The following is a 14,592-nucleotide window of genomic DNA, read 5'->3' as shown; positions in this document are numbered from 1 at the left end:
CTATTTTCGGTTGCCGCGCTGTCCGGGGTACTGATTCTTCCTCTGAGGGCGCAGGAACGGCGGATAACTTGAATTTTTTGGTGGCAGTTCCCGTGCCATCGGGGAGAGTGGGGGAGGGTCCACCTCCTTTGTCTCTGGCCTGTTTCGACTTTGGGGTCGGTCGGGGGGGGGGGGGGCCTGGAGAGAGTGGAAATGAGTGGGCCTGGTGGGGGCTGTAAAGTGTTTTTCCCCAGAATTTGTTTTCTCACAGGACAAGCAGGATGGTAGTCCTCACATATGGGTGACATCAGGATGGAGCCCTCACGGAACACTTTTGTCAAAGTTTCTAGAACTTTGACTTGGCACATTGAGTATGCCCAGCATTCAGCAGGGGTCCCTCCTTCAGTCTTTTTTTTTCTGCGCAGCTGTAGCCATGTGGATTGAGGAGCTCTCTCAAATATTCCTGACAGGAAATTTTTCCTCACGGAATTTTTTCAAAATTTGATAGTTTCCCCCATCCGGGGTCCCCCTATCGATTATTGATACCCGCTACCGTAAGGTAAGGCTTTACCTCATTTTCGTGGTTGGTTACCGCCGGTTTCCCTTTTTAGGCCCGGCAGCCACCGACCGCACCGCAGCTAAATTCTTTCTTCACAAGTATGGCGACGGGTTTTCGACGCTGCCCTGACTGTCCAAGGATGATGTCCATCACGGACCCGCATCAGGTATGTGTCCTGTGCTTGGGGGTTAGCCATGATGTCATCTCTTGTACCAACTGGCCCAAATGACACCTAAGGGCCGCCGGGCTCGCTTAGAGAAAATGGAACTCCTCTTCCAGACTAAGCAGCCCACTCCGTTGAAGCCATTGATGTCATCGATGCTGTCGCCTTCGATTCCTCAGCACTGGCCGGCCACCGGCGATTCTTGGTTGTGTGGATCTCTGCCGAAGAAATCAACCTCTTCGTCCTTGGCGCTGGAGAAAGACGGGCGGAGCACTGTGAAAAGCACCGGCATCGGAAGGCTTCGGCCAATCCCGGCACAGCCTCGACGTCGGCATTGATAGAACCACAGAAGAAGGCCCGGGCTGAGGAGCCCCCATCCTCCTCTATGCCCGAGTCACGAAGGCGTTCCCCACCTTCGCTGGTGCTGGGAGCCAAGACTCCACTTTCACCGGTGGACCATCCGACAACGCCTGTGCAACCTCCTACTCAGGAACTGGTTTTTCAAGCGCCAGCTTTCTGCGAGGAATTGAACTGGATGGTTCAAGAGGCAGTAATCCAAGCACTCCAAGGTATCCTGCCTCCATCAACACCGCTACCTAATAATCGAATCACAAACTATGATGGCTGACCTAACCCTTCCCTCCTGGGTAGTAGGCCTTGGAGACACATCCTTGGTGCGAAAGGACAATGCACCACCTGGAGAGCAGGTCCTTGCTACAGGATCCTTTCCTGCTGCACCAGATTGATGCTCTCCGATCATGAGACCTTCTTCCTCCAAGGCAGCACCAGGGCTGCCAGTCTGAAGTTGGGACTTGGCTACCTATGTCCCAGAAGGTCTCATCTATATACCTGTCTGCCTCAGCTCCACCAGGTCTGCCACTCTAGCCTCCAGAGATCGGACTCGTTCTCTGAGAGACATGAGCTCTTTGCATCGCATGCACATGTACAACTTCTCACCGGTGGGTAAAAAATCACAAAAGTGACACTCTGTGCAAAAGACTGGGAAGTCCCCCTCTTGCTGCTGGACTGCTGCCTTCATCTCAGATTTGTTCAGTTCCTAGTTAAGTTTTAGGTTGCTATGGGAGTGGGAATGTCTAACGTCCTTTAAATGTATTAGTGAATTCACTGTATGTCTGGTAGTGGCCTACAGGGGAATGATCAAACTCTCAATAAGGTGGTGGGTTTTTTTTGTGGGGTGAGGGGTTGTGAAAGTGGCACCTGCCTATAAATTAAAGAATGAGCTAGGGGTGGGTGGGTTGGGAAATACAAACAGTCTAATTTCAGTTAGTCAGCCAGAGTGACTCACTGCTCTCTCGATTAACAAATGTTGGTACCTAATCAAACCAAATCACACTACCTTAACACCTTTCCAAGGTGATTGTTGAACTTTTCAACCTTTTTACTTGGGTATACACTGCTCCTAGCTTATTTCTAGCTTCTGGCTACTTTTTTTTTTTTAATATACAAACACTAACTTCTGCTTATTAGCTGTCTTACAGACTATTAAAAATACAAACAGTCTAACTTCAGTTTATTCCCTGCTTACTATTAAAAGCACAAACACACACTAAATAATATTCCCAAGTAGTTAACTTCGTCCCAATACTTTTAAAAAAGAAAATTCCCCAAGCAAAAACTTACTGATTCTTTTCAGCCACCAGCAAGGTGATCCTCTCCTCTAAGTGCTCCCACTGGATTGTTAGTTCCTCCTCTAGAAGCGGTGAGTGGCCGGATAAACCCCACCCCGGCTGAGGTGGGCACCGGAAGGAAATTGAGATGGTAACCTTGAGCCACTACAGAGAGGACCCATTGATCTGTGTGCCAGGTATTGGTGAGATGGCACAAGCGGCTGCCCACTGGCAGTTCAGGGCACGTCCTTTCGGTCTGGCCACAGCCCCACGCACTTTCACCAAAGTGGTGGTGGTGGTGGTAGCAGCGGCACTTCAGAAGGAAGGTCTCCTTGTGCATTCTTATCTAGCCAACTGGCTGAACAGAGAGTGGGAGTTGGTGGAGACCGCGATGCAGCTCATCTGGATACGTTGGGGGTCTCCTTACATAGATTTGATGGCGACTTGTCAGAATGCCAAAGCGGAATGCTTCTTCAATCAAAGGAGACAGCCCAGGGCCGAAGGCATCAATGCACTGGTTCTGCCTTGGCCGCAGGGGGGTCTGCTTTACGTGTTCCCTCCTTGGCTTCTGGTGGCAGGGTGTTGCGTCACATCAAGAGACATCACGGGGAAGTGAATCTGGTTGCGCCGGAGTGGCCTCTGCAACCATGGTTTGCCATGGTTTGCGGACCTCATCAACATGGCAGTGGATGGTCCGATTCGTTTGGGACATCTCAAGGGCCTTCTTCGGCAGGGTCTCATATTTTCCGACCAGGTCGATCACTATTGTCTAGCGGATTGGCGTTTGAAAGGCGGAGGTTAAGGAGTAAAGGTTATCTGGAGTCTGTCGTCACCACTTTATTGTAGGCCAGGAGGCAATCTACTAATCTGGTTTACGAGTCTGGCGGGTGTTCAAGTCCTGGTGTATTGCTCATGGGGTTCACGCCCTTCGGTCCTCCATCCCCGAGATTTTGTCTTTTCTGCAGGAAGGTTTTCCTAAGGATCTATCTCTGAGTTCCCTTAGAGTTCAAGTGGCAGCCTTGGGCTGTCTGCAGGGTAAAGTTGGTGACTCCGCTATTTCAGCTCATCTGGATGTGATGAGGTTTCTTAGAGGAACGAAGAATTTGAGGCTTCCAGTTTGTAAAGTGTGTCCATCCTGGAACCTGAATCTAGTTCTATGGGGTCTTTGTACAGTGCCGTTTGAGCCTTTGCGGAGGGTGACGCTGAAGGACTTGGCTCTCAAAGTGGTTTCTCTGATAGCAGTTTGTTCCGCTAGGTGGATTTTGGAATTACAGGCTTTGTCCTGACTGGATCCGTTCCTCCAGATTTCAGACTTGGGGGTCTCGTTGAGGACGGTGCCTTCCTTTTTACCGAAGGTCGTTTCCGTGTTTCATGTGAACCAGACGGTGGAGCTTCCCACTTTTCCGGAGGGGGAAGCATCTGCTCCCATTGTGAGAGAACTCAAGAGATTAGACGTTCGTCGAGCTCTTTTGTGCTATCTCGAAGTGACTAATGATTTCAGGAGATCCGATCATCTTTTTGTCTTGTAGAGCAGTGCGAGCTGAGATTCTAAAGCTTCCAAGGCTACTATAGCACGCTGGTTGAAGGAAGATATTGGTTCCACTTACATTACTGCTGGGCGGCAGGTTCCAGAGGGCTTACGCGCTCATTCTACACGGTCTCAGGCGACCTCCTGGGTGGAGGTGCAATTGGCATTTCCTCAGGAGATTTGCAGAGCTGCAACTTGGAAATCCTTACATATTTTTGCGCGACACTGTCTGGATTTGGTGGCTTCTGGGTCTCCTTTTGGCGAAAGTGTTCTGCGAGTGGGACTCTCCAGGTTCCACCTCATTTAGGGAGCTTTGGTACATCCCAGGTGACTGGACTGATCCGGGTCCATACAGGGAAAGGAAAATTGGTTCTTACCTGCTAATTTTTGTTCCTGTAGAACCACAGATCAGTCCAGAACCTGCCCATTTTTCCTGGAGGTGGAGAGTCGCTCGCTCAGCTGTAGTTTTGCCTTATGCGTACAAATTCATAGCAGCCTGTTTATAGTTTTTTACGTTGCCAAAGTTTCAGGTTTTACTTTTTTTCTATTGATTCATTGGATTGAGAATTGCAATTTTTTGCTTGGGTACAGATCTATACTGAGAAACTGCAGGTGGCACTAGGCTTTATATAGCAGGGTCAGGCAAGTTTTTTTTTCTCTGTCTCCACCTGCTGGCAGGGATGTATGAGCCCAGGTGTCTGGACTGATCCGTGGTACTACAGGTACGAAAATTAGGTAAGAACCAATTTTCCTTTTGTCCTTTCACTTGTATTTGCTGGTCATGTTTTCTTTTGCTTATTCTATTCTGACCTGAAGAAAAGAGCATTAGCTTTCAAAAGCTTCTCAAGCAGTGTTTTAAATTAGCCCAATAGAAAGGTATTGCCATATATAATTTTTGTAGTTTTTATTTGTTAACCTTTATTTCTGTCTGCATCTATATCCCCTAGTTCTCATTTTTTTTCTGTCACTATTTTTCTATTTAAAATCATAATACCTTTTTATATTTTTAGTTCACCTTTCTAAATGATGCTGAAAGTAGTTTACAGCATTATTAAAATTCAGGTGCAATAAGAGCATTAAGTCTGTTTGTACCTGTGGAGTGACTTACCCAAGATCACAAGAAGCATCAATAAGGGAAGTGGGATTTGAGCTCTGGTGCTCAATCCATTGTTCCCTGTACGTACCTGGATCAGTCCAGACAGTGGGTTATGTCCCCAATCCAGCAGATGGAGTCAGCCAAAGCTTTGAGGGGGCGTCACCAGGAGTGCTACTACCCCCTCTGCAGGAGTTCAGTATCTTCTGACTCCAGCAGATGCGAGTAGTGAATCCGGGTTGCTCCCGATTACCTCAGGCAGTTCTTGTATTTCTTCTCTGATTTGCTTTTCTCTCTGCCTACTTCTTTTTGGATCAAGTTTGTTTAAAAAAAAAAAAAAAAAAAAAAAAAAAGTTTAGAGGGCTCTAATTGGGAGGCGTGGCTTCCCTCGGTGTTTGTCTTGCTCTCTCTTCTTCTTCTCTCCTTGCGAGCGGGGTAGGTAAGTGTTGTTTTGCCTTTACTTTTCTCCTTGCTTGCAGCTGATCTTCGACGGAGGGGCTCGCGGAGGACATTAGGACCGGCCCCTCCGCGTTTTCTCTCCCTTGCCCGCGGCCATTTTCGCGGCTCCTCGTGGGCTGCAGAGGCAGGCAGGGAGAGCGTCGTCGGCGGGTCGCGCGGCCAGGAGGCCCCCCCGCGGTGCCGTTTTTCTTCCTTTCGGGTTGTGCAGGCCGTCCGGGCCCCCTCCCGCAGCGGCGCTTCCGTTCTCGGCCCCCCCCGAGGCTCTGCCGGGTGGTTTATTCTGCCGGGCCTGTTTTTCCTGCTCAGCCCCGATGCCGCGGCCAGAGCGCTGCTCTGCTTGCGGCGAGCTGGGCTCGCGGATCTCGAGGGAGGGCATTTGTGCGAGGTGTCTCCCCGGGGGGGAGGGCACCTCGCGGCCCCTCATCGATTTCCCCCGCTTAGCAGGTCTGCCCGGGCGGCGGGGGCCGGCCCCTCCCCCATTCCTGGCGGGAACGGCGGCCATTTTACACTCTGCACCCCCTGAAGGGGAACAGACGGCGCTTGGGACCGGGGATGCGGGGGAGTCCCCGCCACATTTACTCCCCGAATCGGACCCGGAGACAGTCCCACCGGGGGCCCCCCCCTCGGAGCCCCCCTCCGGGAGACAGGGGTTTTCCCCAGAGTTTATACTTTTGCTGCACACGGCATATCTGCAGAGCCTTGAGCCTCCCACGGGGCCTCCTCCACACAAGATACCGCGGCCCTCCCTACCTGCGGGGGCCCCTCTGCCTCCCCCGGCCCCCCCCGCTCCGGCGGGTGTGGGGGCCCCCCTCCCTCCCGCTCGCGCCCGGCTCCCGGGAAGCTCGGGGACTGCGGGCACAGGACCAGGTTCCCCTGGATCGGATCCGGCAGACCCGGGTCAAGGGGACTCCACTTCAGAAGGTGATGATCCGCACACGCTGCGTCTGTTCCAGAGGGAAGAGCTGGAGGACCTCCTGCCACAGGTTATTAAGGAATTGGACCTCGATCCACCACCGGAGCCGCCCGCGCCCGTAGCGCCCGCTGTGGTCACTTCCTCTAGGAAGGGGGATCCGGTCTTGGCAGCCCGGAGGCCGAGGGCTCGGGCTTTTCCCATTCATGATTCTTTCCTCCAGCTTCTCACCGGGGAGTGGGATGCCCCGGAAGCTTCCTTCAAGGGCAGCCGGACCATGGAGAGGCTCTACCCACTGCCGGACGATTTTCTCGATCTCATCAAGGTACCGAAAGTGGACTCCGCGGTGACAGCGGTCACGAAGAGGACAACCATCCCAGTGACAGGGGGTGCGGCCTTACGAGACGCACAAGATCGCAAGTTGGAGGTCTTCCTCAAGCGGGTCTTCGAGGTCTCCGCGGTAGGCTTGCGAGCGGTGATGTGTAGCTCGCTGGTTCAGCGGGCCTGCCTTCTCTGGGTTCAACAACTGCTCACCTCTCAGGTCCTACCGGCTGGGGAGGCCGCCCAGGCGGATAGACTGGAAGCGGCGGTTGCTTATGGCGCTGACGCCTCCTATGACCTGTTTCGGGTCCTCGCCCGCTCCATGGCCTCGGTGGTAGCGGCACGGCGCCTTCTATGGCTCCGCAACTGGGCGGCGGACACATCCTCCAAGTCGAGCCTGGGCTCCCTGCCCTTCAGGGGCAAGTTCCTGTTCGGGGAGGATTTGGATCAAATCATCAAGACGCTGGGGGAAAATGCGGTTCATCGCCTGCCGGAGGACAGGTATCGTTCCACCAGGACTTTTCCGTCCTCTCGGACCAGAGCCAGGGCGCAACGGCGCTACCGGAACTACAGACCGGCGGCAACCAGGCCCTCTGCCCCCAGGTCTCAGCCCTGGTCTCGCTCCTTTCGCGGGCGCCGCCCCGCGCGTCCCGCCCCCGCAGCTGGACAACCTCCGCCCAAATCCTCGCAATGATGTTCAGCTCGCCCACTCCGCCGTCCCCAGGATCGGGGGGCGACTGGCGTTCTTCTACGAGGAGTGGGCGCGAATCACCTCGGATCAGTGGGTCTTGGACACCATCGGACAAGGTTACGCGTTGGAGTTTGTACACGCTCCAAAGGGACGGTTCATATTCTCCCCTTGCGGCTCGGACACCAAGCGACAGGCGGTGCAGTTGACCCTGGACAGACTTTGGGAGATAGGCGCCATTGCGCCCGTGCCCTTCGGAGAGGTGGGCTCGGGCCATTATTCCATCTACTTCGTGGTGCCAAAGAAGGACGGTTCCTACCGGCCCATTCTGGACTTGAAAGAAGTCAACAAATCACTTCGGGTGGTTCGGTTCCGCATGGAAACGCTGCGGTCCGTGATCGCGGCGGTGCATCGGGGGGAATTCCTGGCCTCCTTGGACCTGACGGAGGCCTACCTCCACATCCCCATTCGCCGGGAGCATCATTGTCTGCTACGGTTCAAGATCCTGGATCAACATTTCCAGTTTGTGGCTCTCCCGTTCGGGCTGGCAACGGCTCCGCGCACTTTCACCAAGATCATGGTGGTGGTAGCGGCTGCCTTGCGGAAGGAGGGGATCCTAGTTCATCCTTACCTGGACGATTGGCTCATTCGAGCGAAGTCTTTTCGGCATGGACAGGAGGCGGTGGCCAGAGTCATAGAGTTTCTGCAGTCCCTAGGATGGGTGGTGAACTTTTCCAAGAGCTCCCTGGTGCCCTCGCAGCGCTTGGATTTCCTGGGGGCGACCTTCGACACCCGTGTGGGCGCGGTCTTTCTACGCCAGGACAAGGCGCAAGCTCTACGGGAACACATACAACGGTTTTCTGCGTTATCGGTTCCCACCTCCTGGGACTACCTGCAGCTCCTAGGGGTGATGGGTTCCACCATCGACATGGTCCCTTGGGCATTTGCGCACCTCAGGCCTCTACAGAGAGCGCTTCTATCCCGCTGGAAGCCGCTTTCGCAGGACTACCAGGTGCTCCTTCCCCTACCGCTGTTTGCCAGAAACAGTCTGACCTGGTGGATGAATCCGGAGAATTTGGCCCGCGGCGTGTCTCTCGATCTGCCAAATTGGGTCGTGGTAACCACCGACGCCAGTCTTGTAGGCTGGGGAGCGGTCTGCGACCGCAGCGCCACGCAAGGAACGTGGTCCTCGGAGGAATCAAAGTGGTCCATCAATCTACTGGAGACCAGAGCGGTCAGATTAGCGCTCCAGCACTTCCTGCCTCTCCTCCAGAACCGGGAGGTCAGGATCTTATCGGACAATGCGACAACGGTGGCCTATATCAACCGGCAGGGCGGCACCCGCAGTCCGCAGGTCGCGCTCGAAACAGAGATGCTGATGCAGTGGGCGGAGCGGCATCTGGCCCGTCTGGCGGCCTCGCACATCGCGGGCGTGGACAACATCCAGGCCGATTACCTCAGCCGTCAGTTTTTGGACCCCGGGGAATGGTCCCTCTCCGAGGCGATGCAGCTGCTCGTTCGGCGGTGGGGATCCCCCACCTCGACCTCATGGCGTCCGCACGAAACACCAAGGCTCCCCGGTTCTTCAGCCGCCGGAGAGAGCGGGGAGCGGAGGGCGTGGACGCTCTCGTACTCCCGTGGCCGGCCAACCTGCTCCTTTACGCGTTCCCGCCGTGGCCACTGGTGGGAAGACTACTCCGCCGCGTAGAGGTCCACCAGGGACCGGTGATCTTCGTCGCCCCGGAGTGGCCAAGACGACCTTGGTTTGCGGACCTGATCCAACTGGTGATCGACGGACCCATCCGTCTAGGACATCTCCCCCGCCTCCTTCACCAAGGCCCGGTATTTTTCGACCAGGCAGAACTCTTCTGTCTTGCGGCCTGGCTTTTGAGAGGCGCCGCCTCCGGCGCCGGGGCTACCAGGAGGCGGTAGTCTCAACACTGCTGCGTTCTCGGAAGACTTCGACGTCGGTAGCCTATGTGCGAGTCTGGAAGGTGTTCGAGCTGTGGTGTGCCGGCCTGAACACGAGTCCCGCTGAGGCTTCGGTTCCTCAGATACTTCAGTTCCTGCAAGCAGGGGTGGACAAGGGGCTTGCATACAACTCTCTCCGGGTTCAGGTGGCCGCCCTTGGCTCGCTCCTGCGGGACGGGGGATCCCGGCTACAACACCCGGATATTCTCCGTTTTCTCAAAGGGGTCAAACACATGCGGCCTCCGGTGCGGAATCCTTGTCCTTCCTGGAGTCTCAACCTGGTGCTACGGGCCATGTCTGGACCTCCGTTTGAACCACTGCGGAATGCGACGATCAAGGATCTCACTCTCAAGACGGTGTTTCTGGTGGCTATCTGCTCCGCTCGGCGCATCTCGGAGCTGCAGGCCCTGTCGTGCAGGGAACCCTACCTCCGGTTCTCGGACTCCGGGGTTTCGATTCGCACTGTTCCCTCCTTTCTCCCGAAGGTGGTGTCCGCGTTCCATGTGAATCAGACGGTGGAGCTCCCTTCCTTCTCCTCCTCGGAACCGAGGTCTCTCCGGCTTCTGGACGTCAAGCGCACCCTGCACCTCTATCTGGAGGCTACGAATGATTTCCGGACTTCTGACCATCTCTTCGTCCTCTGGTCCGGCCCTCGGAAGGGAGCTCAGGCCACGAAGACGACCATTGCCAGATGGTTGAAGGCTGGCATTGCCGCTTCCTACATTGGGGTGGGACGGACTCCCCCGCCCGGTATTGTTGCGCATTCTACACGCTCTCAGGCGGCCTCTTGGGCGGAGACCCGCTCGGTCTCCTCTCAAGAAATCTGTAGGGCAGCCACCTGGAAGTCGTTACACACGTTCTCCAGACACTATCGTCTTCACCTCGCTTCCTCGGTCTTTGGACACTTTGGTGAGCAGGTTCTACGAGCGGGTCTCGCAGGACCCCACCCGGTTTAGGGACGCTTGGGTACATCCCACTGTCTGGACTGATCCAGGTACGTACAGGGAAAAGAAAATTATTCCTTACCTGCTAATTTTCGTTCCTGTAGTACCATGGATCAGTCCAGACGCCCACCGCATTTGGGTCCTATTCCTGCTCGACGGGGTTTTTCTCATACGGGACGGTAGTATTTTCTGTCTCTCATGATTGCTCAGTTCTTCCCTGTTTTGTCACAGTTCTGTTTTGGGGTTGACACGCTGACCTTTTGTCCCCCCACCCGTTGGTGGGAAGGGTTCTACGGCTGATTGTTGCCGTTCATTAAACTTGATCCAATATGGGGGTTCTTGTTTTTACTCGGGCTTGGATATTCTCGATACTGAACTCCTGCAGAGGGGGTAGTAGCACTCCTGGTGACGCCCCCTCAAAGCTTTGGCTGACTCCATCTGCTGGATTGGGGACATAACCCACTGTCTGGACTGATCCATGGTACTACAGGAACGAAAATTAGCAGGTAAGGAATAATTTTCTTCTCTAACCGCTAGGCCCTGCCTTTCTTCTTTGGCATGCACCCGTTGTGAGGATGCTGTAATGTGTAAGGTCTAGCTTCTTCTCACTAGTAGTGACTCCATGCTTTTTGCTGCAGGAACAGAATTTGTCATGGTGGTGATACCATGTCCTCCCATGGCTTGCTGTGATATCTATATCTATATCTCTATCTCTAAAGATAGAGATAGATAGATATATATATCTGCTGCAGTAGGATGTGTGGCTGATTGCTCTTTGTCAGTAATGATCTCTTCCTCTGGTCCCTTACTATCTTCTCAGCTAGAAGAGTTGCGGCAGAGGTTGAAAGAGCTAGAGGAAAAGGAGAAGAAGGAAAGCAAGAAGATGGCAGACGAGGATGCCCTGCGAAAGATTCGCGTGGTGGAGGAACAGATTGAGTATCTACAAAAGAAGCTGGCTATGGCCAAGCAGGTGAGAGAGCAATAGTAAAGCTGGCGCTCCTCTCTAGGGATGTGAATCGTGTCCTCGATCGTCTTAACGATCGATTTCGGCTGGGAGGGGGAGGGAATCGTATTGTTGCCGTTTGGGGGGGTAAAATATCGTGAAAAATCGTTAAAAAAATCGAAAAAGCGAAAAACCGGCACATTAAAACCCCCTAAAACCCACCCCCGACCCTTTAAATTAAATCCCCCACCCTCCCGAACCCCCCCCCAAATAACTTAAATAGCCTGCGGGTCCAGCGGCGGTCCGGAACGGGCTCCTGCTCCTGAATCTTGTCGTCTTCAGCCGGCGCCATTTTCCAAAATGGCGCCGAAAAATGGCGGCGGCCATAGACGAAAAAGATTGGACGGCAGGAGGTCCTTCCGGACCCCCGCTGGACTTTTGGCAAGTCTCGTGGGGGTCAGGAGGCCCCCCCACAAGCTGGCCAAAAGTTCCTGGAGGTCCAGCGGGGGTCAGGGAGCGATTTCCCGCCGCGAATCGTTTTCGTACGGAAAATGGCGCCGGCAGGAGATCGACTGCAGGAGGTCGTTCAGCGAGGCGCCGGAACCCTCGCTGAACGACCTCCTGCAGTCGATCTCCTGCCGGCGCCATTTTCTGTACGAAAACGATTCGCGGCGGGAAATCGCTCCCTGACCCCCGCTGGACCTCCAGGAACTTTTGGCCAGCTTGTGGGGGGCCTCCTGACCCCCACGAGACTTGCCAAAAGTCCAGCGGGGGTCCGGAAGGACCTCCTGCCGTCCAATCTTTTTCGTCTATGGCCGCCGCCATTTTTCGGCGCCATTTTGGAAAATGGCGCCGGCTGAAGACGACAAGATTCAGGAGCAGGAGCCCGTTCCGGACCGCTGCCGTTCTGGACCGCCGCTGGACCCGCAGGTTATTTAAGTTATTGGGGGGGGGGGGGTTCGGGAGGGTCGGGGGTGGGTTTTAGGGGGTTTTAGTGTGCCGGCTCACGATTCTAACGATTTATAACGATAAATCGTTAGAATCTGTATTGTATTGTGTTCCATAACGGTTTAAGACGATATTAAAATTATCGTCCGATAATTTTAATCGTCCTAAAACGATTCACATCCCTACTCCTCTCTGATTTATCGATGGGGAGGTGCAGCTGTCTTTGGGAGGTATGAATGGGTTAATGCTGTTCTCATTGTCATAGAGTCTGGTGTATGTGTGTCTGCAGGTGTCTGGCTCTGACAGGCATATTGGGTGTGTCCTCAGCCTAGCTCTTCCAGTGTGCTTTCTTCCCCTCTTTGTGAGCTGTGGCATTGTTTTCTTGAATTACTGAACATCATTTATGAATCATTTTCCAAATCAAACTAGTGAGTTACGTGCATTTTCAGTACACACAACAAGGAGTCTTCTCTTTTGAGTAGTGTCTGTTGTATTGCTTGTCTTAGTTTTTCTTGGTTATAATTTATGCCTTCTCTCTTCTTTGTATCCTACCTTTACCTTCTTTTTGGCATTCCTAAGTGTAACTGATAGCTCCTTTTATTTTACTTCCCATTTCTTCTCTCTCCCTTTGCCTATCCAGAGTTTGCAGCAGCCTCTCTGTAAGACTGGAGTCCTGCAAACCAGACATGCCACTAGTGTGCACATGTAGCCATCCCCTGAGGTCAGAGAAGAAGAGATGTCCTTATGCACACTTCATTTCCTTTTTATCCTATCCTAACTGCGTACCTCTTCCTTCCTCCTAGCCCAAATCTTTCATTCTGAAAACCACACCCAATCCCCTTCTACCTGATTACACATCTCTGAACCCATCAGCTCAAATATGCACATCCTGCTGTCCCCATCCTTAACCTTGCTCAAAATAGGCATGCCTGATTTCTACTCCTCGTTCACACACCCAGTCCCTTTTCACATTAGATGCCCACTATCTAACGCCCTTTTCATCCTAAATATGCACATTGACTTTCTAAACCACTCTAAATATGCACCTTCTGATCTGCATCCAAGTCAAATGCACACCCCCTTGAAGCCCACTCGCCTTGAATATGCAGCTTCTGGGCCCCCTCCTGATCAGAAACTGGTATCCTGAATATACAGTGATACCTGGCTCTGAAGAGGACTCTGGAGTCTCTCATAGTCAAGGGATGTCAGGGAACCTTGAGTACCTCGTAGAGGGTATTTACTGAATCGAGACAAGTGTAAAGAAGGACTGCCAAAATGGTGAAGAATTGCCATCACAGGCTCTGTGAGATGAGACCCTTCAAAGAGGGAAAGGAGGATATGATCGTAATATTGAGATCTCAAAAGTATATTTCCTTGTACAAACCCAGATCAGTCCAGAATCTTAGGTTTTGCCTCCCTCCCAGCAGGTGGAAACAGAGAGAGTTTCTGTGACACTGCTACATAACCCAGTGTGCCACCTGCAGTCCCTCAGTATTTCTCTGTCTCCAGCAGATGGTAGAGGTTCCACCTGCAGTCCCTCAGTATTTCTCTGTCTCCAGCAGATGGTAGAGGTTCCACCTGCAGTCCCTCAGTATTTCTCTGTCTCCAGCGGATGGTAGAGGTTCCACCTGCAGTCCCTCAGTATTTCTCTGTCTCCAGCGGATGGTAGAGGTTCCACCTGCAGTCCCTCAGTATTTCTCTGTCTCCAGCAGATGGTAGAGGTTCCACCTGCAGTCCCTCAGTATTTCTCTGTCTCCAGCAGATGGTAGATGGTATAAAACCTGCAGTCTGGAGAGAGAGAAAAAAAATAAAAAATTAAGACAAGAAAATTTCTGGATCCTTCCAGGGGGTTGTGAGGTCTGGTGGGGCCATTCCCCCTGGTTTGAGGCAGACAAGCAGGGGGTTGGTGACCCTTCTGATAACTCGGTCTGTGGGGTGGACACCTGGTAGTCCAGATCTATCATCCCCCAAGAGACAGCGGTGGAACCTGCTGGTAGTTCTGCTCTGCAAGCCCGGTGGAGAAGTATTCCTTTTATACAGTTTGTCCTGGGCTGTGTTGCTAAAATTTGGCGAAAGGTTACTGATGTAGCCAGTGGTCTGGCTCTTTTCTGGTCTACCAATGGGCCTTTGCTCCTGGAACCTGAACCTCTGTTAAAAAAAAAAAAAAAAAAGGTGTCAGAAGAATCATCAATTTTCCCAAGAACAAGCTTCAGCCTTCTCAGACTCTGGAATTCTTGGGAGCGCGCTTCAACACCCGAGTCGGCAAAGTCTTTCTCCCAGACTCACGAGTGTCCAAGCTCAGGGACCAAGTGCGCTCGTTTCTCTCTCTCCCGCTACCCACGGCCTGGAATTACCTTCAGGTGTTGGGCTCCATGGCCTCCACTATCGATCTGGTCCCTTGGACTTTTGCGCATATGCGTCCGTTACAGAAAGCGTTACTATCCTGCTGGAAGCCGGT

General features: G+C 53.3%; 1 protein-coding gene across 2 annotated transcripts in view; it reads left to right on the top strand.

The window, feature by feature from the left end:
* RNF20 (ring finger protein 20) overlaps positions 1-14,592 on the top strand; it is a 62,342-nt gene that overhangs the window by 27,910 nt on the left and 19,840 nt on the right. For both annotated transcript variants that reach the window (XM_029574892.1, XM_029574891.1), the window contains one exon: positions 11,064-11,213. In XM_029574892.1, coding sequence (XP_029430752.1) covers positions 11,064-11,213 — 150 coding nt within the window. The remainder of the gene's footprint in view (positions 1-11,063; positions 11,214-14,592) is intronic.

The sequence above is a fragment of the Rhinatrema bivittatum genome, chromosome 13, assembly GCF_901001135.1.
Source record: "Rhinatrema bivittatum chromosome 13, aRhiBiv1.1, whole genome shotgun sequence".
NCBI classification, from domain to species: domain Eukaryota; kingdom Metazoa; phylum Chordata; class Amphibia; order Gymnophiona; family Rhinatrematidae; genus Rhinatrema; species Rhinatrema bivittatum.
This window is presented reverse-complemented; position numbering and strand designations above follow the sequence as displayed.